Source organism: Hippocampus zosterae, chromosome 10, assembly GCF_025434085.1.
Source record: "Hippocampus zosterae strain Florida chromosome 10, ASM2543408v3, whole genome shotgun sequence".
NCBI classification, from domain to species: Eukaryota; Metazoa; Chordata; class Actinopteri; order Syngnathiformes; family Syngnathidae; genus Hippocampus; species Hippocampus zosterae.
In genome coordinates, this window is record NC_067460.1 from 3137617 (window position 1) to 3163487 (window position 25871).

Sequence of the window (25871 nt, forward strand, 5' to 3'; positions counted from 1 at the left end):
GGTCTTGTTCACGAGTGAGGGCAGGAGGGAGCGAGAGATCGACAGGCGGATCGGTGCAGCGTCTGCTGTGATGCGGACGTTGTATCGGTCTGTCGTGGTGAAGAAGGAGCTGAGCCAAAGGGCGAAGCTCTCAATTTACCGGTCGATCTACGTTCCAACCCACATCTATGGTCACGAGCTATGGGTCGTGACCGAAAGAACGAGATCCCGGATACAAGCGGCCGAAATGAGTTTTCTCCGCAGGGTGTCCGGGCTCTCCCTTAGAGATAAGGTGAGAAGCTCGGTCATCCGGGAGGGGCTCCGAGTCGAGCCGCTTCTCCTCCACATCGAGAGGAGCCAGATGAGGTGTCTTGGGCATCTGATTCGGATGCCTCCTGAACGCCTCCCTGGTGAGGTGTTCCGGGCATGTCCCACCGGGAGGAGACCCCGAGGAAGACCCAGGACACGCTGGAGAGAATATGTCACCCAGCTGGCCTGGGAACGCCTCGGGATCCCCCGGGGAGAGCTGGAAGAAGTAGCTAGGGAGAGGGAAGTCTGAGCTTCCCTGCTAAAGCTGTTGCCCCCGCGACCCGGCCCCGGATAAGCGGTAGAAGATGGATGGATGGATGGATGGATGGATGGATGGATGCTCTGTTATTTGATTGTACTGACTTTTAATTATGTTGTACATTCGCCTAGTTCCGTTCAAAGAGTGAACCACTACTCAAGCCGGCTGCACCCCCAGGAGCCACAGTCAGCGCTGGTTGGACGAAGGCTCAATTTTAACCACAGCAACAATGGTGGGTCGCACATCACTGACATTGCCGTCGTTGAATCCCCACACAGAGTGCGTGGGGCCCCATCCGTATATCTCACAACACTTTCACACCCTGTCGCTTGTCTTGCAAGAAAATTTAATGAGATTCTACAAGAATTACGAGATCTCACGGAACGTTACGAGAACTATACCTCAGAAGCCAAACACTACAATGGAAACACATACAAGCAGCAATTTGTCAAAATGATCACTTTTGTGAAAAACTGAAATGGAAACCTAGGTTATGTCTCTTGGCTGGCCTGGAAATACCTTGGGCGAAGTGCCTGGGCAGAGGGAAGTCTGGGCTAACCCGCTAAAGCTGCTTTCCCCACGACTCGACACTTGATAAGTGGAAGAAAATTGATGAAGTATGTTATGGCAAAACAATCAGCCTTAGTGTGTACACCACATTATCTCAGTTGCTTATTTTTGAGAATAATTATGCATTTTTCGATCATTGCTTTTTCACTAAATTATATATTTTTTTGGAATTGATATCATTTCCATGATTATTAAAATTGTCAGGGTTTTTTAATGCACCCTCCACTTCCCTACATTAATGACTGTGTACCTACACTCAGCCACACAGTCATAATCACAGATTTACAGTATGTTTGTTTGTTTGTTTGTTTATTTATGTGTTGTATTTGTTATTGCTGCACGATAAATATTGAACAAATTTACACTCTCTAGAAAATTCAACAACTAAAACTGTTAAACAGCCATAGTTTCCAATAGCATACCTTCAGCATCCGGAACGTGTCAGGAGTGATACCAAGGTTGTGAAAAATGCTCAGTATTTCCTTTCCAGTCCAAACTTTACATGCATCTTCATATCCCCTATCAGACATGAGGCTTTGGCTCTCCTGGATCCAGCTATATGGACAGTAATGCATCACAATTCAGAAAAAAATGTGGTGAAGACCATTATACAGGTTTAAAAATAAAGAGGGGGAAAAAAAAGAAACTACAAAGAAATGTCACTCACTTGAGTAAACTACAGCAAAAATCTCTTAGAGGCTCATGTTTCAACCGCCGGATGTTGCTGTTGACCATGCCGTCAAAGTCGTCCCTGCACATCAGCAAATTATTGTGGTCTAACATGAAGCTGGCACTTTCTCGAGCGCAGTCCTCAATATTATGGGCTTCATCCAGAACCAAGATGTGGCCTGCAAGATCAATCTCCATCTGGTTGAAAAGTAAAGACTGAATAAGGGATGGGCAAACATTGACTGTCAACTGCTGCTTCTATTACCTGTCTTTGATTCCCAATAAAATGTTGCTATTTTAATTATTTCCCACATGCATTAAATATTGTGTAATACAGTAGAAACAACATACATTCCTATCCATGACTTCTGAATTGACTTGGATTGAATTGACTTACACAATCTCTGATCACTGGATCTAACAGGTAGTTATACGGACAGAAGATGATGCTGGAGCCTTGCATGAGTTCACGAGCAGCATAGTATGAACATGAACGAAGCCGTTTGCCTAAGGTGACCAGGTCCTCAATGTCCCAAGCTTGGTGAATTCCATGGACCAACTGCAGAGTGTTCTGGTTGCCCATTTTCTGTACTGCATGGAAGTAAGGACATGATCTTCCCTAAAAAATAAAAACAATTTTGTGATATGGATACTGCTGTAAAATAGATTTACATTTTATATACCGTAAATTCCGGATTACAAGCCGCAACTTTTTTCCCACACTTTCAACACTGCGGCGTGTAATATGAAGCGGCTTATTTATTTTTTTCAATCGTGGGAAAAACATGGACCAATAAAATGGATCAGTAGTTCACTGAGGTCCAATGAGATTGTATGACTAATCACAACTTCCGCTCTTTTCACCACAGCGGGAAAAATGTGTTACCCGGCAACAGTCGACCAATAAAATGAATGAGTAGTACACAGGCGTCCAATGAAATTGTATGATTACCGGTAATCACAACTTTATTATTTCAGTCTTTCTTCTAACCCTGATCAACATGGAGAATTCAGAGATCTTTTATTCGTTCCACTGGGGTTTAGCAAGTGTGTTTATAAAGAGACGAAAACCAGACGAAAAGCATAAGATGCAGCTTTTAAACTAAAAGTGATCACTCTGGCAGTTAAAGAAGGAAATCGAGCTGCTGCCCGTAATCTTGGCATAGACGAGTCGATGGTGCGAAGGTGGAGGCTCCGGCAAGAACTGAGCCAGTGCAAAAAGACAACCAAAGCTTTCAGAGGTAAACATAGCAGATGGCCTGGGCTTGAAAACTTTCTGGAGGACTGGGTTCACACTCAAAGAGCAGGCGGCCGCAGTGTTTCCACTGTACAAATCAGACTGAAGGCTAAAGCTATCGCTACCGAGATGAACATTTAAGGATTTAAAGGTGGGCCGTCGTGGTGTTATCGATTCATGAAATGGAAAAGCTTGTCTATGAGGCCAGGAAAACGTTGTGTCAGCAGCTCCCTCCCAATTACGAGGACAAACTTGCTTCTTTCCGCACATTCACACAAACAAAGATAGAGTGGAATTCCATCAGCCCAGATGAAATAAATATGGACGAAGTCCCTCTGACATTTGATTTTCCTCTCACGTAGACTGTAAATAAAAAAGGTGACTCCTCCTTCATACTGCTGTACCAAGTAGAACTAAGATCTTGAGCCCGAACCCGCATCATCATTGCTTTGGGTTTGGTCGGTGTTCTCTCGAACTGACTTAAAAAAAAAAATTATATTTATATAATATATATAATAATTTAGATATACTGTATATATTAGAGCTGTCAAACGATTAAAATATTTAATCTAATTAAAAATGTAACTCATAATTAAATTATAATTCACCAAAAAAATTATCGCGATTAAGCAGAAGAAGGCAGACGTAAGAGAGGACAGGCATGCTGGGGAGCAGTCCGCCAATGGGTGAAGGGTGGGCGTGTAAGTGGACGCTAAAGGGACGCCGCAAGCAGGTACCAACACCTGTATAGAGTGTGGCAAAGTGCATTGTTGCAAAACAACTTCGGTTTTGGTTTCTAAGAACCCCCGAAAATAAATTCGACAAAGAGACACACCTACGAAGCTCAGTTCAAACTTCAAGCCATCGGTTATGTTTTTGGCATGCGTGCCCATCTCACAGCAGCGGTGAAAAACCAAGTCAAGCAAATGAACTCTGAGCTTGCCGTTATTCCCAGAGGCTTGACTAAAGAACTCCAACCGCTGGACATCGGCATCAACCGGGCGTTCAAAGTAAAGTTGCGAACGGCATGGGAGCAATGGATGATCGATGGCAAACACAACTTTACAAAGAGTGAGAGGCAGCGCTGGGCGAGTTACGCCACAATTTGCAAATGGATTGTGGCTGCTTGGACAAACGTGTCTGCTTGCACTGTTGTTCGAGTTTTTGGCAAAGCCGGCATCACTTCTGTGGAGCCACATGGCAATGAGAGTGACTCTGACAACGAGAGGGAACGCAGCGTTTTTGATGGATTACGGTACTTGCACAACTGTTCAATTCTTTAAACACACACACACGCTGCCACCATGTTTCGCTCTGTTCTTTACTTCCAAATGTGGGAAAGCTTCACACGAGAGAAATGTTGACTTTGCTGTTGCTGCTCCTTCTTTCCGCTCGGCAATGCGTAGCAACTCACACTTTAGCATGTGATGCGTTCAATGACAACTGGGATGTGCAGTCCTCTGTTTCTGATACAGAGGATGAGGACTTTGATCGATTTCTGGGTGATGATTGATCGAAAAATGTGAGAACATTGTACGATGGCTAAATAAAATACAACCGAACTCAGTTCTGCTTTCGTTGCCTTTTTAAAAACGTGTTTTAGCGTGTATCCGTATGTCTTGGCATGCTACCGTATGCTTCAAGCTAACGTGTTAGCGTGCGCGCATGCATGCCGTATGTTTAAGATGGCGTATGTTTTACCACTGTAAAACTGCGCCCATTAATGCAGTGCGGTTTGTCTATGTGTAAAATACAGAAATGGCACCCATTAATGAGACTGCTCCCAACCGTACGGTGCGTCGAATGGTCGTGAAAATACGGTAATCACACATTTTTTAGCGTTTCTACATTTTTGTCCTATTTTTCCCCATTTTAATGCTCTCACAACATGGAATCATGAATCAGTTTTCTATGTGCCAAATGCAAATATTTACTGAAATAACAATTTGATTTTCAATTTTACATGAACATTTTTCACTTGGAGCAGTTATTCACACATAATTTCTCACACAACATTACTGTCCATCAGCAACAGTGAAAAAATATTTTGTCACACAACAGCTGCCTTAACAGCTCTTTTTATGGAATCAAAACAGAGCAATATAACATTATAAAGTACACATCTACGGTAAACTAGTACTCAGCCTACAGTGGAATTAAGCCATGGTTGCATACTTTGTTTTTTCTCAAGTTTTCTTTGAACACAGCAGTTAGGCTACGTTGATTCTGTTGGTCCTTTTTGCGCGGAAGTCTCTCTACGGTTTTGTGTAGACATCATTTCGGATGACTACACTTGGTTCGATGACAACACTGGAGACGTTTTATTTTCACTACGTCGCTACCACTGCACTGCTGAACTTTCATTGGCTTCTCACTGCCTCAGCGCACCGTCACTGTCAGATGAACACAGAGAAGCTCCACCCACTTTATTTATATAGACACGAAACACTGTAACCTTCCACAGAAAACAGTTCCAAACAAGTAACAATCGCGTCAGTGGCATACGTCATATTCGACAGGCTACCTGCTCTTTATTCACCAGAGGCTCATCAACCTAGTCTCTTATTGCTCTCCCGAAACAATGTCTTCTCCCGCTTGGTATACCTTAGCCTTCTCCGCTACATACAATCTCGATGCACAGCTTGTAATGAAGGCTCTCGCTGGCAATCCGGAGTGGGGTCGTTAGATGCAATGCGAATGATTTCAGCTTGAGTCGAGCTGTGGACAATGTTGACAGGCTTGCATGCTGTAGCCGTACATTTAGCTATGGCTTCAGCAAATTTGTTCTTTGTCGTGTTATCCATTTTCTTCGCTTTGAAAAGATCCATAGCGGTCTGTCTGAGACAAGGGGGCGGAGTACTCACATCAGCTGTGTGCTTGGCCATTAAGTGGTATTTCAGACTCGATGTGCTATGACTGCAAAACATACAGGTAACTTTGGTCTTGTCAGTGGAGCAATCCGGCAGCTTTTTAAAAGTAAACTTTCCATTCATAAACTCTTTAACCCTCGTAGTCCACCGTTTGCGATAAATGTCAAATTATGTCTTTGAATCAAAGGCAAAGGCATTCGGAAAAACACGAGAGAGCTGAAACGTATGGGGGGGTTCTAAAATGGCCTAAATTTCATGACGTCACCGGCTGATAATTCTCAGGCATTGCAGCAATAATAAAAAAGGTTTTGATTCCGCAATCTTCACAATATACATATTTTGCACCATAGAGACCCATTATAATTCATATTTTTGAATGCATCGTAAACCTAATGTGTAAACATGCATTTCACGCGATTTTTACGTCAATTGCTTTGTTTTCGCTTGGACAGACGTATGCATGCCACATTGTTGGGTTGAGCTCATTCCAACTTTTAGGTGGCCCCAGAGGATCGCAAATGAGTTTGCCTTTTTGCAGGAGGCTTCAAACCAATGCATTTTACATGAACACGTCCGGTCGGGATTGTTAGTAGGGCTTGGTTGGGACCTCCAGACACAATTTTTTTTTCCTTTTGCAAAAAATAAAGAATAAAAAATCCCAAAGAACTAATAAAAACTATATATTTATGGTGAGCACAGATGCCTCTGAACATTTTGAGTGTTTGAAAAAAAAAAAAGAATGTTTGTATAACACAAAATACATCATTACAAAAATTGTAAAATTCGTAACTTAGGTTTTTTTTCATTTGAAGGACCCAAGGGTTAAGTACCCGTTTTAGGTGTCTCGCACTGTCATGGCTGGCAAAACAAACGTGCGAGGACCTATGCAGCGCCCTTGTTGTTTTGTTTCTGGTTTATTTAAGAGCAACGTAACATCCGCTGTGACGTGTGCCGCGTTAATCACGCAAAAAAAAAATTTAATCCCGTTAAAATACATTTAAATGAATGCCAATAAAAACACGCTAAACTGACAGCTCTAATATATATTATATATCCCTCCATCCATCCATCCATTTTCTGAACCGCTTGATCCTCACTAGGGCCACGGGGGGTGCTGGAGCCTATCCCAGCTGTCTTCGGGCAGTAGGCGAGGGGACACCCTGAATCAGTTACCAGCCAATCGCAGGGCACACAGAGACGAACAATCATCCACGCCCACACTCAAACCTAAAGGCAATTGAGAATGTCCAATCAGCCTGCCATGTATGTTTCTGGAATGTGGGAGGAAACCGGAGCACCCGGAGAAAACCCACGCAGGCCCAGGGAGAACATGGAAACTTCACACAGGGAGGCCGGAGCTGGAATCAAACCCGGTACCTCTGCACTGTGAAGCCGACGTGCTAACCACTGGACTACCAGGCCACCACCATATACGGTATATATATATAAGAGCTGTCAGTTTAGCGCGTTTTTATTGGCATTAATTTAAATGAATTTTAACGGGATTAAATTTTTTCTCGCGAGATTAACGCGGCTCACGTCACAAGCGGATGTTATGTTGCTCTATAAATACACCAGAACAAAACAACAAGCGCGCTACAGAAGTCCACGCCCATGTCTGTTTTGCCAGCCACGGCAGCATGGCAGGACTCCTTCAGCTTGACGGCATCCCTTACTGCTGGTGTCCACCAGCGAGTACGGGGGTTGCCGCCACGACAGGCACCAACCACCTTACGGCCACAACTCAGATTGGCCGCCTCAACAATAGAGGCACGGAACATGGTCCACTCGGGCTCAATGTCCCCCGCCTCCCCCGGAACATGGGAAAAGCTCTGTCGGAGGTGGGAGTTGAAACTCCTTCTGACAGGGGATTCCGCCAGACGCTCCCAACAAACCCTCACTATGCGTTTGGGTCTGCCAGGACGGACCGGCATCTTCCCCCACCATCGGAGCCTACTCACCACCAGGTGGTGATCAGTTGACAGCTCCGCCCCTCTCTTCACCCGAGTGTCCAGAACATGAGGCCGCAAATCCGATGATACAACTACAAAGTCGATCATCGAATTGCGGCCTAGGGTGTCCTGGTGCCAAGTGTACATATGGACACCCTTATGCTTGAACAAGGTGTTCGTTATGGACAATCCATGACGAGCACAGAAGTCCAATAACAAAACACCACTCGGGTTCTGATTGGGGGGGCCGTTCCTCCCAATCACGCCCCTCCAGGTCTCACTGTCATTGCCCACGTGAGCATTGAAGTCCCCCAGCAGAACAAGGGAGTCCCCAGCAGGAGTACTCTCCAGCACACCCTCCAAGGACTCCAAAAAGGGTGGGTATGCTGAGCTGCTGTTTGGTGCACAAACAACAGTCAGGACCCGTCCACCCACCCGAAGGCGGAGGGAGGCAACCCTCTCGTCTACCGGTGTGAACCCCAATGTACAGGCACTGAGCCGGGGGGCAATGAGTATGCCCACACCTGCTCTGCGCCTCTCACCGTGAGCAACTCCAGAGTGGAAGAGAGTCCAACCCCTCTCGAGAGAACTGGTACCAGAACCCAGGCTGTGTGTGGAGGCAAGTCCGACTATATCCAGTCGGAAATTCTCTGCCTCACACACCAGCTCGGGCTCCTTCCCTGCCAGAGAGGTGACATTCCATGTCCCAAGAGCTAGCTTCTGCAGCCGAGGATCGGACCGCCAGGGTCCCCGCCTTTGGCTGCCGCCCAGCTCACATTGCACCTGACCCCTTTGGCCCCTCTCATGGGTGGTGAGCCCATGGGAAGGGGGACCCACGTTGCCTCTTCGGGCTGTGCCCGGCCGGGTCCCATGGGTGTAGGCCCGGCCACCAGGCGCCTGCCAACGAGCCCCACCTCCAGGCCTGGCTCCAGAGGGGGGCCCCGGTGACCCGCGTCCGGGCAAGGGAAACCTAGATCCATTTATTGTATTCATCATTGGGGTCTTTGAGCCGTGCTTTGTCTGGCCCCTCACCTAGAACCTGTTTGCCATGGGTGACCCTGTCAGGGGCATAAAGCCCCAGACAACTTAGCTTCTAGGATCATTGGGACACACAAACCCCTCCACCAGGGTAAGGTGACGACTCACGGAGGGGCTGATGAATGTTAATTACTGTAAAAGGTTTCATAGTTAAAGATTTAAGTAAGTACTGTATGTGTACTGCTGGAGTCGTTGTGTCAAATATGTAAAGTATAATTACCGTTTACATATTTTAATGCAGGTACTGTACCCTCATACACTTACACAAAAAAATCCTAGTGGGGGAGCCAACGCTGCTTTGCCATTTTTCACTGATCACGGCGAGGTGCTGGCCCCCGTTAAAAGTGAAGGATCACTGTAATCCGTATTTTATCGCACTGATGCACAGAAGGGTATCTTACTATACAGTATTTGATTTCTATATGCATTTAGCATATAGAAGTGACCCATTACTCAATGGCAATCAATAATATCATACTGTGCACCGCCCTCCTCAAAGATGGCACAAAACCGCTTAACAGCAAATCTAAATTAAGTGCAAGAACTAATTTTGTGTACATTTTCAGAAAAAAACAATTGCCAGTAAGTATGCACCCCAACCAATGCAGAGACATAAAAAAAAGCTCAGGTTATAATGTGAAGCCCACTTATGTGGAATTGCCCCAAAGAATTGTCTGTGGATGAGGATGTTGGTAAGCACTCACATCTTTGGCTTCCATTAGGTCCTTGCAGAGGTCATTCCGGTTGGAGTGAGGGGCCACATTTGGGTTGACACAGGTATGATCTCTGCTGGATAATATGGTCATTGGAGTAGTGGAGTATGCCGTACGCTTCATCTCATGAACAACTTGAGTTATTTGTTTATGTGTGCGTGTGCCAAAAAAAATTTTGGGGACCTTCCTTTTGCCACCTTTATCCTTTGCACTATCCTTGGCTGATGCACATAGGCAGTGGAAGCATGATTCAGGGGACTAAAATGGTCAAAAGATAAGAACAAAAAGATTAGATTACAACAAAAAGACAGACATCAGCGTGGGTCCTCAACCAGTCCCTATAAATGAGTAAAATTATTGAGCCACAAAAACAGTTTCAAAAATGTTTTGAGAAGTATTTAGTTCACTACACCTAATTAAAAAAAAGTAATTTGCGCAACACTTATGATATGTGGTCATGATAATTGTGAAGTGTAATTTTCAGACCTCACCTGTAGTATACAGTATATAAGGAAAAAAATCTTGATCCAGGACCAATCTCTGTATTGAACCAATCTCTGTATTCATCAATAGATGTAACAGCTTCTTGTTTACATTTACAATGGCTTGTAGCAGAACTGTAGCATGAGCTCTCTGAACCACTGGTGAAAGGAGACTTTGATTCTCTCTCCTTTCATCTATAACCTCTAGGAATAGGTGTTACGAATGTATTCTTGTCCGTTTTATGTTGTGTTGTTTTATTTTATGTTAAATGTCTGTAAAGCACTTTGTTACATACTAAAGATATATTGTATTTTGTATATTTGTCTTAACTTTACAACAAATTGAAAAAGTGATTTTTGCCCATGTTGAAAACAAGAGAAATAGAATATACCCAGTGGGACTCAGTGAAATACATTTTCATATGTTATTATATATTATATATTCCATGTAAACTCACAAGGTAAGGGGAGAACACTCGAGGTCCATGGCTTTTGGGGTCCGTAGATGAACTCTGAGGACATGAAGAATGCTTTTCCAGCTTCAGCATATCTTCTGAAAAAACAACTCCCTACAACAGACACTGTGTTTTACTTCTTGGAAGAGTACCGTATGTGTAAAATATCTACCTTCAGAACAATGCAGGAGCAGACAGTGGCTTGCAAAAGTATTCATCCAGCTTGATCCACATTCACGTTGCCATAAAGGTATCAAGTAAGTTCATTTTACTGTGATTTAATCTAACAGTCCAACACAAAGTGACACATTATTATGGATCAGTACCTTTCACAATCAAACTGGCTCAGTTCTGATCGCCAGTACCCGGGAATCAATTGGTACCAATTTTCCGGACTTTTGTGCGGGGTTTTCTGATCATAAATATGAAATACAATAAAATCGTAAAAAACGTCCAATTAAAGTATATCTAATCTTTGACAAATAATATATCATGATTAAAAAAAAAAAACAAGAGAATGCACTTCATGTTGAGAATATGTATGAAGGCTGAAAAAAAAAAATTGTTGAATGATGTCAAATGATAGTGATTGCCATTGAATGATATTCAAGACCTGGAATTTGCAGAACATGTCGGTTTCAGGAAAAACATCAGCAGTGGGCTTGGAGGGGGAGAGGCCAGAGCAGCACAAACTAAGTCCAATGTGTGGCCTTTGATGTGGGTGGGGAAGTCAGTAAGACAGTGTATCGCGAGGCTCTCCAGGTAGGACGTGAAGTCTCTTGTGAGTGGCAAGTCAGGCTTGTCCATGTGAATATTGAAATCTCCCAGCAAAATTAAATTTGGCGATAGAGTGGATAAGTGTGTGATTAAGCTGGAAAATTCATTGATGAAATCGCTTTGTGGCTTCGGGGGGCGATAAACTGTGGCAATGATGGTTGGCATGGGTCCAGGGAGTTTAAACACCATGCATTCAAAAGAGCTTGATGCAGGAACAGAGACTGGCAAGACTTTCCACTTCTCGCGGTGGATTACCGCGAGGCCTCCTCCACGGCCGTTGCCACGGGGATGGCAGATGTAAACAAAGCCGGGAGGAGTGGAGTCATTCAGAGCAGCGAAGTCGTTTGTTGCCAGGTTTCTGTTAAAACGAGGAAGTCAAGTTTGCGTTCGGCGAGGACATCTTGAATGAGGAGTCCCTTGTTCGTAAATGAGCGGATGTTTAGCAAGTCAAGTCAAGTCAAGTCAACAGTATTTATAGAGCACTTTCAAACAGCCATCGCTGCATACAAAGTGCTGTACATGGAGCGATTTAACATACACAATAAACAGTAAGACGGAATGGCATAGCAGTCCAAAGTTGACAGCGGAGGTCTCATGTTTGACGGCGGCAGTGCTGTTAGCCGATTAGCCAGGCGGGCTACTGCATAGTAGTTGGTGTTGCGGCCGCGGTTTCTGGGAGGACGTCGAGAAGTGGACCAGGTCGAGTTGATTGAGCCAGGATTTTTGTAGTCAACATGTTTTGCTTTTTTCTTCAAAGCTTTCTTCTGAAAACCTTGTGAGAATGTGCTTCTGTCACCTGTCTTTAAATTTTTTTTTTTTAATCATAAAATCCTTTCCATCTGGTGGAATTTTCATTTTATGCTTTTCCTTGTTTTGTTTGCAATCCAATGAGTCTAGAGTCTCCACAGACGGCAAGAATCCCACATCAGCCACTAGCGATGAGACTTTCAGCAGTTTCGGTTGTTGGTCCATGGAACCACCACGGCTTACCAGATTCACCATAACAATCCAGATGCTTGGAATACAAGTTGACACGTAAACTGGCCTGGCTCTTCTTATGAAGGATATAAAAACCACCCATGTTCGCCATGACGGAGCTTCAAAACTGTACAAGGTCTGAGCCACGAAAACACGACCAAGGTTTAGTTTTCCTTATTTCCTTCTCCTATTTTTATGTCAAGTGTGTGTGTGTGGGGGGGGGGGGGTGCAATTTATTAAACTTACTATTTTGGTAAAATGAATTCAATATATTCAACTGTAGCCCCCCACATATTTAAAGTCAGTCTTAACAAGGGTTTTCATCATTTCCCCCTCTAGAAACAGAAAAAAAATTATGTGCTCCCCAGGTGAGCAGGATTAATCCAGGCATTACTCATGTGTCGCTATTAATTACTACTGACCCCCAAACATTATTACACTAGATAAGACCAAAATTGTGCATCTCTGGTGTAACACCAGCGACAAACAGTGTTTGTCGCTGAACCATTTCCATACAATAGATGCCGCCCACCTATTTTGTGGAAGAATAATCACAGGTGCTGACATACAATGTCAGATAAAGGTACTTTGACCAAATAAAGTGTTTAATGAAATTGCAGAATCAAATTACGCAAAAACAAAATTGTGCAGGTACCAAAATTGTGTTCCGAGTCCGTAACAGATGATGCTGTAAGTACAAGAAAGAAAAAAAAAACCTTAATCCTACCTTCGGTTCAGCAATGCGAATACGTTTCCTCTCAGGCTGGAAATCTGCTTTATCTTGGTCACCGATGGGGAAAAATTGGATTGTCTCACCCAGTTTAGAGGGTGACCTTTTTCCAGGAACGGATTTGACTGCCAAATACAATGAAAATTAAGCGAGAACATTTGATAAATATTCTTGATGCACAATATGAAAAAAATTCAACTGACACTCTAAACGTTATTTTTTTAGCTTTGTATGGCCAATACCGATAAGCTCATATTTTTAAACGTGGTACTTTTTTTAAGGTCCAAAATTATAGCTAGAAAAAAAGTGACTCTACAGATGTGACTGACTTACTGCCCTAGGGCTTGCAGTTGGGTCCTCCTTGATATTTTAACGCCGTGATCTGTAGCAACAGTCTTCTTTAACGGTCGCTTTAAGGCTTCATTTTAGGAGATGACACCACCATATGCCAGGGGTTGGGAACCTATGGTTCCCGAGCAATATATGGCTATTTTTGATGATTGCATCTGGCTCGCAGATAAAACAAAATATTCTCGCTTGTTAATCCATCCATTGATTTTTCACTGCTCGTGTCCTATTCAGGGCTGCGGTTGCAGGAACAATTTTAATTGGATGATACAGGCCTAAGAAGGCCGTTGCTGTGGAAACAGATAAATGTCCCCCTTTTGAATCATCCCGCTCATTCATTAGCTCAAAGCTAATCCGAAAATGTAGGATTCTTATCGTCCATCCATCCATCCATCCATCCATTTTCCAGCGCTTATCGGGTCGCGGGGGCAGCAGCATCAGGAGGGAAGCCCAGACTTCCCTCTCCCCAGCCACTTCTTCGAGCTCTTCCTGGCGGATCCCGAGGCGTTCCCATGCCAGCTGGGGGACATCGTCTCTCCAGCGTGTCCTGGGTCGTCCTCGGGGTCTCCTGCCAGTGGGACATGCCCGGAACACCTCACCAGGGAGGTTTCCAGGAGGCATCCTAATTAGATGCCCGAGCCACCTCATCTGGCTCCTCTCGATGTGGAGGAGAAGAGGCTCTACTCTGAGCCCATCCTGGATGAACAAGCTTCTCACCTTATCTCTAAGGGAGAGCCCGGACACCCTGCGGAGAAATTTCGGCCGCTTGTATCCGGGATCTTGTTCTTTCGGTCACGACCCATAGCTCGTGACCATAGATGAGTGTTGGGACATAGAATGACCGGTAAATTGAGAGCTTCGCCCTTTCGCTGAGCCCCTTCTTTACCACGACAGATCGATACAACGTCCACATCACAGCAGACGCTGCACCAATCCGTGTGTCGATCTCCCGCTCTCTCCTGCCCCCACTCGTGAACAAGACCCCAAGATACTTAAACTCCTCCACTTGGGGCAAGATCTCCTCCCCAACCCGGGGGGGGGGGGGGGGTCACTCCACCCTTTTCCGACTGAGAACCATGGTTTCAGATTTGGAGGTGCTGAACTTCTTCCAAACCGCTTCACACTCGGCGGCGAAACGCTCCAGTGAGAGTTGGAGAGCCCTGTTTAAAGGAGCCAACAGCACAACATCATCTGCAAAAAGCAGGGATGCAATACTGAGGCCCCCAAAACGGACCCCCTCAACGCTTCGGCTGCACCTAGAAATTCTGTCCATAAAGGTTATGAACAGAATTGTCGACAAAGGGCAGCCTTGGCGGAGTCCAACCCTTACTGGAAACGATTCCGACTTATTGCCGGCAATGCGAACCAAATTCTGATATCGGCAGTGTAGGGACCGAACAGCCCGTAACAGGGGGCTCGGTACTCCATACTCCCGAAGCACCCCCAACAGAATCCCCCGAGGGACACGGTCAAATGCCTTCGCCAAGTCCACAAAACACATGTAGACTGGTTGGGGAAGTTCCCACATACCCTCGAGGACCCTGCTAAGGGTGTAGACCTGGTCCACAGTTCTACGGCCAGGACGAAAACCACACTGCTCCTCCTCAATTTGAGGCTTGACTTCCCGACGGACCCTCCTCTCCAGCACCCCTGAATAGACCTTACCAGGGAGGCTGAGGAGTGTGATCCCTCTGTAGTTGGAACACATCCGCTGGTCTCCCTTTTTAAAAAGAGGGACCACACCCCGGTCTGCCAATCCAGAGGCACTCTCCCCGCTGACCATGCGATGTTGCAGAGGCGTGTCAACCAGGACAGGCCCACAACATCCAGAGCCTTGAGGAACTCCGGGCAGATCTCATCTACCCCTGGGGCTTTGCCACCAAGGAGCTTTTTGACCACATCGGAGACTTCAACCACAGAGATAGGAGAGCCCACCTCAGAGTCCCCAGACTCTACTTCCTCCAAGGAAGGGGTGCTGTTGGAGTTGAGGAGGTCTTCGAAGTACTCCGCCCACCGGCTCACAATGTCGTGAGTCGAGGTCAACAGCGCTGCATCCCCACTGTACACAGTGTTAGTGGTGCACTGTTTCCCCCTCCTGAGACGTCGGATGGTGGACCAGAATTTCTTCCAAACCGTCCGGAAGTCGGCTTCAATGGCCTCACTGAACTCTTCCCACGCCCAGGTTTACGCCTCAGCGACCACTGAAGCTGCGTTCCGCTTAGCCAGTTGGTACCCATCAGCTGCCTCTGGGGTACCACAGGCCATAAAGGCACGATAGGACTCCTTCTTCAGGTTGACTGCATCCCTTACTGCTGGTGTCCACCAGCGAGGGTTGCCGCCACGACAGGCACCAACCACCTTACGGCCACAACTCAGATTGGCCGCCTCAACAATAGAGGCACAGAACATTCGGACTTAATGTCCCCCGCCTCCCCGGGACATGGGAAAAGCTCTGCTGGAGGTGGAAGTTGAAACTCTTTCTGACAGGGGATTCCGCCAGACGCTCTCGAGCACTCACAATACGTTTGGGTCTGCCAGGACGGACCGGCATCGTCCCCCACCATCGGAGCCTACTCACCACCAGGTGGTGATCAGTTGACAGCTCCACCCCTCTCTACACCCGAGTGTCCAAAACATGCGGCCGCAAATCCGTTGATACAACCGCAAAGTCAATCATCGAACTGCGGCCTAGGGTGTCCTGGTGCCAAGTGCACATATGGACACCCTTATGTTTGAACAAGGTGTTCGTTATGGACAATCCGTGATGCGCACAGAAGTCCAACAACAAAACACCACTTGAGTTCTGGCCGTTCCTTCCAATCACGCCCTTCCAGGTCTCGCTGTCATTGCCCACGTGAGCATTGAAGTGCCCCAGCAGAACAAGGGAGTCCCTAGCAGGAGTACTCTCCAGCACACCCTCCAAGGACTCCAAAAAGGGTGCGTACGCTGAGCTGTTGTTTGGTGCATATGCACAAACAACGGTATGGACCCGTCCCCCAACTCGAAGGCGGAGGGAGGCAACCCTCTCGTCTACCGGTTTGAACCCCAATGTACAGGCACTGAGCCGGGGGGCAATGAGTATGCCCACACCTGCTCTGCGCCTCTCACCGTGAGCAACTCCAGAGTGGAAGAGAGTCCAACTCTTCTCGAGAGAACTGGTACCAGAACCCAGGTTATGTGTGGAGGCAAGTCCGACTATATCCAGTCAGAACTTCTCTACCTCGCACACCAGCTCGGGCTCCTTCCCTGCCAGAGAGGTGACATTCCACGTCCCTAAAGCTAGCTTCTGCACCCGAGGATCAGACCGCCAGGGTCCCCGCCTTTGGCTGCTGCCCAGCTCACATTGCACCCGACCCCTTTGGCCCCTCCCATGGGTGGTGAGCCCATCTTATCATTTCGGACCTAAATGAATAAGATTTAGGATGGCCAAAGCCTTTGTGAAGAGAACATTTTCTGCAGTGTGTCTAATTTGCAATGACAAAATACCACAGATGAAACGGTCGAATGTAAAGCGGCACTTTGACATGCCCCATGCTACGTTCGCATCAAAATACCCTGCGGGAGACTCCAGAAAAGAAGCGTGCAAGCTACTGAGCAGGGTGCAAGCTAGCCGGCAGCAATTCCGCGTACGGACCAGACCCGGCAAGCTGACTATAATTCTGCTAGCTTTGCTTAACCATTGTGAGGAACGGAAAACCTTCATGTTAATGGTGAGTATTATCACAAAATTATCTTAAAGAATTAATACAGATAGTTTAACCCAGACATAAACAATCCATTCATACTGTATATGATGGCGTAAGTAGCCTGGTACTTCCTACCAGTCTTGGTAAATGTGCCTTTACCGCCTGCCAAATTTCAAATTTGAACATACACACAAAAGAAGGAACACACACTACGTAGAGCATATGCTGCCTCAAAGTGGCCTAAACTTCAGAACTCACCGTCTGAAAAAATTGGACTGAAGTACAGGGGGGCTCCGACTCTGAGTTCGCCAGACAAAGTGTGCTTGGTCATTTGTGTCAAGTGCACTGGTGACAAAGGCAGCCAGAACTCATGTGAATTGCATGACACATGACCATCGACACTTAATATGCTTCAAATGTCTCTGGGGTTCTTTCCTTCTCTGAATCGAGGCTCCTTCCCTCAATTAGTTATGCATGGATTGGAGAGGTGACAAGTGGACAGCGCGAACGCCAAACAATGCCGCATCTGCTTGTAGGGTTGGCTTTGGTTAGGGTGAGACCACCTCAATCTGCCTGATGTGTCAAACCGTTCCATGTGATCACTCAATGTATGAAAGATGAATGCAAGTGTATCAACACTAGTGCTTTAGGCTGGCATCCCTACATCATCAGCAAATATGCTTCTGTGGCACTCAAAGGGGACATGGATGTACAGGTAACAACACTGCATATAACATTGTACACAAGTATATTATACATTCCTCAAATTTTGGATGGTATTTTTTTCCTCTGGATCACTGTATTTTATCGTATTTTGAGGATGTATTTAGCTTGAATCTACTTTTTTCCCCTCATATTAAAAAATAAGAATTGATACTTACTTGTGTCATTGCCGGTATGCAGCTGATCTTTAAGGTCAACAACAGCAGCGTTGATGGAAGTGGCAGTTGAGGCAGATTTCCCTTTGCTATGGCACAGACACTGGCATGGGATGGTCATGTTTGACTTCGTAACATCACTAGTGTTTTTACAAGACTGGCTTTCATCTCGAGAGCTTCCGTTGGCTTGCAATTTATCTGGAATCACAAATTGAAACAAAGGATTAGTCTGCTTACTAAACTGTTTACTATCCATACACACATTATGTCTATGTGTGTGTGTGTGTATGTGTGTGTGTGTATACACACGTGTGCTAACGACTCTGCATCTGTGTGGAATGGCCTGAAAGCAATCACAAACTATAGAATGCCATCCCCCCAAACAGTGAACAATAAGGGTCTTGCTGATTAACTAAACGTGTTCGGTTTCAAATCTGCCGATTTGAAAAGGACACCCTCATATCCCACACACATCCACCTCTACCAGAAACTACCGTATTTTCACGACCATTCGGCGCACCGTATTGTTGGGAGCAGTCTCAGTAACAGGTGCTGTTTCTGTATTTGACACATACACAAAACGCACTGTATTATTGGGCGCAGCCAGGCATGGTAAAACATACGCCATCTTAAACATACGGCATGCATGCACGCACGCTAAGAACATGTTTTTCAAAAAGGCAACGGAAGCAAAACTGAGTACGGTTTTACTTTATTTAGCCATTTTACAATGCAGTTACACGACTGGTACCTGCTAGGGGTGTGCCTTTAGCGCCCTCTTACACGGCCACCCTTCACTCATTGACGACTGGTACCTGCTAGGGGCGTGCCTTTAGCGTTCTTTTACACGCCCACCCTTCACTCATTGGCGAGTGGTACCTGCTAGGGGTGTGCCTTTAACGTCCTCTTACACACCCACCCTTCACTCATTGGCGACTGGTACCTACTAGGGACATGCCTTGAGCGTCCTCTTACACGCCCACCCTTCACTCATTGGCAGACTTCCGCATGCCTGTCGTCACTCACGTCCGCCTTTTCTCTGTATAAACAGCGTGTCGGCCAGAAGTGCTCTCAGTCAGGCTTTGTAACTTGGCGCATACACTAGATGCTCCGCATTATAAGGCGGCCTGTCCATTTTGGAGAAAATTTGAGACTTTGAATGGCGCCTTATAGTCGTGAAAATACGGTACTCTATCTACGCCCCCACCCTCATACTCTCCCCTACAGATCCACGAACAGGACGTGAGACTGCTTTTCAAGCAGCAGAAGATCAGGAAAGCTCCGGGGCCCGACAAAGTGTCCCCCTCCTACCTCAAAGTCTGCGCTGACCAGCTTGCTCTGGTCTTCACACAAATCTTCAACAGATCCCTAGAGCTGTGTGAGGTCGCATCCTGCTTCAAACAGTCTACCAACATCCCAGTTCCCCAGAAACCGGCAACATCGGAACTGAACGACTACAGGCCTGTCGCTCAGACGTCTGTGGTCATGAAGTCCTTTGAACGCCTTGTGCTGAACCACCTGAAGAATGTCACGGGACCCCTGCTGGACCCTCTTCAGTTTGCCTACCGGGCAAACAGGTCTGTGGAGGACGCAGTCAACATAGGTCTGAACTACATCCTCAAGTATGTGTGTATATATATATATATATATATACACACACACACATATATGGTATATATGAATGATAGGCATTTCAACGTCAGGTGGCGCAGTTACTTTCAGTTGCAGAGCACAGGGAGGGAGGGGGAGACGAAGAGAGAGGGTGAGTGATAGAGGGAGAAATTTTATCTACCATCTGAACTTCTGTCAAACGGAAATTCCCGAACCCGGAAAAAAAAAGTATGCATTAAACTTTCTACTACGATATTACATTTAACGGCCGATTCATAACAACAGAAGCTCCAGAAGCAACTCCCACTCGATACGACAGAAGAAGTGTATCCGCGCTGCTATTTTCCATCATTGGATCCAAAAGGCGGCCCGGTAGACCAGTGGTTAGCACGTCGGCTTCACAGTGCAGAGGTTCGATTCCAGCTCCGGCCTCCCTGTGTGGAGTTTGCATGTTCTCCCCGGGCCTGCGTGGGTTTTCTCCGGGTGCTCCGGTTTGCTCCCACATTCCAAAAACATGCGTGGCAGGCTGATTGAACACTCTAAATTGTCCCTAGGTGTGAGTGTGAGTGCGAATGGTTGTTCGTTTCTGTGTGCCCTGCGATTGGCTGGCAACTGAATCAGGGTGTCCCCCGCCTACTGCACGAAGACAGCTGGGATAGGCTCCAGCACGCCCTGTGACCCTAGTGAGGATCAAGCGGCTCGGAAGACGAATGAATGAATGGATCCAAAACGGCAACAAGTGACTCTTTATTGCAGTAAGTTTTACTCGAATTGCAGAAGTTTTTAATTTCATTCATTTACATTTACGTCCTGTAGATCATGGCATCCAAACGAAGAGGAACAGTAATGACCGTGGAAGAGACAATGATTTGTATCCGATTAAACGAAGCGGGTTACAAAGTATCAAACTTTCAGGAGACGGTTCGAGTGGGAAAGACTCAAATCTACGAGACTTTGAAAAACAAGGAAGCGATTCTTGCTCAAGCCGATTTTAGCAATTTCCATACTCAGAGTGAGTTGCTTGGTGAGTCAATGAACGTTTCCTGGGATGGTTTGACTGTCATGGTATTAAAAAAATTCTGCAAACTGGACCACTAGTAAGAGTGGAGGTGAGTTCTACAGCGCTATGAGCATTGTAGACTTCAAAGCGTTCCGTGGCTGGCTTCAAAAGTTTGTTGCACGACATCAGCGGAGCAATGCTGAAATGTGTGGTGATCGAGGGGAGGTAAAGTTTGAGACAGTGAGTGAGTGGAAAGAAAAGCCACCAGGTCTCTTACTCGTCTCACTCTATCTAATCCAATCCAAATAGTCCTAACTTTGTTTTTATATATATATATATATATATATATATATATATATATATTATATATATTAGAGCTGTCAAACGATTAAAATATTTAATCTAATTAAAAATGCAACTGTCATAATTAACTCAAATGAACTGAAAAATTAATCGTGATTACACACACATTTTTTATCGTTTCTGAATTTCCTTTCACATTTTTTGTCCTATTTTCCCCAATTTTAATGCTCTCATCAACATGGAATCATGAATCAGTTTTCTATGTGCCAAATGCAAATATTTACTGAAATAACAATTTTGAGTTTCAATTTTACATGAACATTTTTCACCTGGAGCAGTTATTCACACATAATCTCTCACACAATATTACAGTCCATCAACAACAGTGAAAAAAATATTTTGTCACACAACAGCTGCTTTAAAAGCTTTTTTAATGAAATCAAAACATTATAAAGTGCACATCTAAGGTAATGGTTGCATACTTCGTTTTTCTCAAGTTTGCTTTGAACACAGCAGTCTGTTTCTGTATGTTTGTTGAAGAATAACGTGACACCGGACACCAGTGTTCATTATGCGCCGCTGTATTCAAAACGGCGTACAAACAAGTGCACGCACTTCCCCCGTGCTGCTGGGGCAACCCATTCTGAAAGAGGGGGGTTTCACTCCCCCTAACATAGTCAGGCTATGTTGATTGTGTTGGTCCTTCTTGCGCGGAGGTCTCTCTACGGTTTTGTGTAGACCTCATTTCGGATGACTACACTTGGTTCGATGACAACACTGGAGACGTTTTATTTTCGCTAGGTCGCTACCACTGTCAGACAAACAGAGAAGCTCCACCCGCTCTATTTATATGGACACAGAACACTGTAACTTTCCACACAAAATAGTTCCAAACAAATAACAATCGCATCAGTGGCATACATCGTATACCTGTATGATACAGAGAGAGAGAAGAACAGGTAACTGTGGTCTTGTCAGTGGAGCAATCTGGCAACTTTTTAAAAGTAAACTTTCCATTCATAAACTCTTTAAGTAACCGTTTTCGGTGTCTCGCGCTGCCGTGGGTGGCAAAACAGACATAGGCGTGATTTTCTGCAGCGCGCTTGTTGTTTTGTTTCTGGTGTATTTATAGAGCAACGTAACATCCGCTTGTGACGTGTGCCGCGTTAATCTCGCGAGAAAAAATTTAATCCTGTTAAAATTCATTTAAATTAATGCCAATAAAAACTTGCAAAACTGACAGCTCTAATATATGTACAGTATATATTTTGTTTTTTGTATTTTTTTATATACTTGTACTGTATGCTGCAGTTTTCCGGCAGTATATTGTTGCACTTTGCTGATTGTGTTGTCACACAAACAATTTTGCGTTTTCCATGAAAAGTCACACTTATTCGCCACCAAACGTTGTGAAATGAATAGAAAATAGAGTCAAGACATTGACAAGGTTAGAAATAATGATTTGTATTTGAAATAAGATTTTTTTTACAACAAACTTTGCTTTCGTCAAAGAATCCTCCATTTGCAGCAATTACGGCATTGCAGACCTTTGGCATTCTAGCTGTTAATTTGTTGAGGTAATCTGGAGAAATTGCACCCCACGCTTCCAGAAGCAGCTCCCACAAGTTGGATTGGTTGGATGGGCACTTCTAGCGTACCATACGGTCAAGCTGCTCCCACAACAGCTCAATGGGGTCCAGATCTAGTGACTGCGCTGGCCACTCCATTACCGATAGAATACCAGCTGCCTGCTTCTGCTCTAAATAGTTCTCGCACAATTTGGAGGTGTGTTTGGGGTCATTTGTCCTGTTGTAGGATGAAATTGGCTCCAATCAAGGTATGGCAAGGTATGGGTATGGCATGGTGTTGCAAAATGGAGTGATATCCTTCCTTATTCAGAATCCCTTTGAGCCTGTACAAATCTCCCACCTTACCAGCATGCTTAACAGATAGCGTCAGGCATTCTTCCAGCAACTTTTCATTTGTTCTGTGTCTCACAAACGTTCTTCTTGGTGATCCAAACACCTCAAACTTGGATTCATCCGTCCACAACACTTTTTTCCAGTCGAGAATCCCCCAGCCGCCTCTTCACTGTAGATGTTGACACTGGTGTTTTGCGGGTACCATTTAATGAAGATGCCAGTTGGGGACCTGTGAGGCGTCCGTTTCTCACACTAGAGACTCTAATGTACTTATCTTCTTGCTCAGTTGTGCAACGGGACCTCCCACTTCTTTTTCGACTCTGGTTAGAGCCCGTTTGTGCTGTCCTCTGAAGGGAGTAGTACACACCGTTGTAGGAAATCTTCAATTTCTTAGCAATTTCTCGCATGGAATAGCCTTAATTTAGACTGTCGAGTTTCAGATGAAAGTTCTCTTATTCTGCCCGTTTTTGAGCATTTAATTGACCCCACAAATGTGATGCTACTGAAACTCTGCTCACAGAAAGGTCAGTTTTGTAGCTTCTGTAATGAGCTAAACTGTTTTTAGATATGTGAACATGATTGCACAAGGGTTTTCTAATAATCAATTAGCCTTCTGAGCCAATGAGCAAACACATTGTACCTTTAGAACACTGGAGTGATAGTTGCTGGAAATGGGCCTCTATACACCTATGTAGATATTGCACCAAAAACCAGACATTTGCAGCTAGAATAGTCATTTACCACATTAGCGATGTATAGAGTGTATTTCTTTAAAGTTAAGACTAGTTTAAAATTATCTTCATTGAAAAGTACAGTGCTTTTCCTTCAAAAATAAGGAAATTTCAACGTGACCCCAAACATTTGAACGGTAGTTGTATGTTGTTAACATTCTTGGATGTTCATACAGGACATATGCCATAGTTCAGGGGTGTAAAACTCATTTTTGTTGCGGGCCACTTTGAAGTTACGTCTTCCCTCGGAGGGCCCAATGAATGTTTAATCATCATGTAGTCTCGTTACTCGTACGCAACAGATGGATGGATTAGTAGTTTTGAAATCAGTCAACTATTTCTTCACTTATTGTTCAAGTGAGTGTAAACAGGGTCAGAAAATTCTTGCAAAATCTCCCATGTTATTGATGACACATGACAATTTGACATTTCAGGACAGATTTTGGAAAGGCTGGTGGAAGCATTTGTCATCTGCTTTCGCGCGCCACATAAAATGACGTGGCGGGCCGGATCTGGCGCCCAGGTCTTGAGTTTGACATCTGCCATCATTGTATCACTGTTCTCATTTTAAAAAGTATGTTAATACTTTAATACTTTTGTTCTGTTGATGTTTGGTATGGACTGTCAACATGTGCAGTTTTTTTTTATATGTAACGTATCTTGTGCTGACCCAGCCCACCTGTCAAATTTTAGAAATCAATGTGGGCCCCAAGCCAAAAAGTTTGCCCATCTCCGATCTAGTGGATGCATAGCGCAGCCACAATTGTAGCTCGTATGTGTCTTATAATGCAGCGCATCCTATATATAAAAACAGTTTTTAAAGCGGCCATTCATTGAAGGTGCACCTTATAATCCGAAGCGCCCGATCGTGCAGAAAATACGTTAATTACACCCAAATAGAGTTCAGCTGAATTTTTTGACTTACCAAACTGTGCCTGCTGCCATCCCAGCGCTGAACACAGCAAGGCTAAACTCTTGCCACTTCCAGTAGGACTTTCCAGCAAACAATGCTGTCCATAATTCAACCCTCGTAGGATCTGTAAATTTGAAAGCAAGTTTTAAATCGTAATCCTGTTAGTCATGAAACGTTGTAGATCAACAGGAGCTGAAAAAGAAAATGACATCAAAGATTGCTGTCTGAAAAACTGAACTTTTCAAAATTAAATGCTTTGACTAACTCTGGTAAGAGTCCAGAAGTTACATGAACAAATGTTGCACAATTTTCATCGCTATTCTCAATGACCATCCAATTTGGGCAGCGGTACCTGATCCGTAAATAATTGGGCTTTGTAACAGGAGGGTCACAATTCAAGTGAAGCAAGTGGACAAATATTAAATATCAACTTGGTGTTGGTGAGCTGTTCGTCTGCCTCCGAAAGACTGTCCTTGAACACCCACTTTACAGCTCAATAGATGGTGTCACTGATTTTATTTTGGGGCCCCTGTTTTCAGCACAGTTGCTGCCTTTGGGTTCCATCTTCCTTTCACTGCTATGCAGATGACAGTCAGCTCTATGTCCAGCTGAGCAAAAAGTAGACTCTCATTAAGGCCACTTTAGCCCTGTCTGGAGAAAATCCAAGGCCTGGACCAGTGCATCCACCTGGTTGGGGAGCATCCAACAGCTTCCCACCCCACAACTTTCTTGATTTTAAATGAACAGAAAACCGTTAAAAAGTGTGGGTGTATATTTTGTTTTGTTTGTTTATTGAACATAAAACATATACAGTAATAATTTGACAGAAAATAAGGTAGATAAAAAAAGTAAAAAGAAAGAAATCAGTCTTCATTCAACACAGTTATTATGTTCAAGGGAGTAGGATGAAGTAAAAAACTTATCTAGTCCTACCTCGTTATGTGTTTATATCTACTAAATCATTTTTATATCAATCAGAAAAGAAAAAGTAAGAAGTCTCCATTAAGGCTCATACTTTACCCTTAACCGTGATATTTTTACAGCTTTTGGTTTGTATCGGGATTATATACATCCTCACCCTGGCACTCTTGTGTCAATTTTCTCTTGTATTCATAATGGATATTTCAATACCTTTCTCTATTTATCAACTTAGTTATGATTTATCATTATATTTAATGTTTAGAATGTATCATTTTAACTCTGATTGATGTAGGTTGTTTGTACTATTTTTTTGAATTTGTTTTTGAACTCAGCAAGCGATTTACTCATTTTTAGGTCCGTTTCGAGATTATTCCACAGATTAACACCTTTGCTAGATAAACTTCTTTGCTTGATGTTTGTTCTTGTTTTGAGTTTTTTGAATAAATTGGTACCTCTTAATTCATAGTTGCTTTCTCGAATTTCGAAAAACTTCTGAATGTTTTGGCAGAGCAGGTTATTGTGTGCTTTGTACATTAATTG

The 25871-nt window shown here is 44.6% G+C and overlaps 2 protein-coding genes across 7 annotated transcripts in view; one reads left to right on the forward strand and one right to left on the reverse strand.

Moving 5' to 3' along the window:
- The window catches only part of brip1 (BRCA1 interacting helicase 1), a 79798-nt gene that overhangs the window by 52445 nt on the left and 1482 nt on the right, over nt 1-25871 (reverse strand). For 5 of the 6 annotated variants that reach the window (XM_052078843.1, XM_052078842.1, XM_052078846.1 and 2 more), the window contains exons 2-9: nt 24423-24534; nt 17934-18128; nt 13016-13143; nt 10537-10647; nt 9588-9854; nt 2184-2405; nt 1785-1984; nt 1540-1672 (exon numbers count right to left, since the gene is read on the reverse strand). In XM_052078843.1, the coding sequence (XP_051934803.1) occupies nt 1540-1672; nt 1785-1984; nt 2184-2405; nt 9588-9854; nt 10537-10647; nt 13016-13143; nt 17934-18128; nt 24423-24534 (1368 nt within the window). The remainder of the gene's footprint in view (nt 1-1539; nt 1673-1784; nt 1985-2183; nt 2406-9587; nt 9855-10536; nt 10648-13015; nt 13144-17933; nt 18129-24422; nt 24535-25871) is intronic. The other variant, XM_052078844.1, reaches the window with a different exon arrangement.
- LOC127609250 (uncharacterized) overlaps nt 1-25871 on the forward strand; it is a 215409-nt gene that overhangs the window by 15299 nt on the left and 174239 nt on the right. The gene's annotated exons all lie outside the window — the stretch shown is intronic.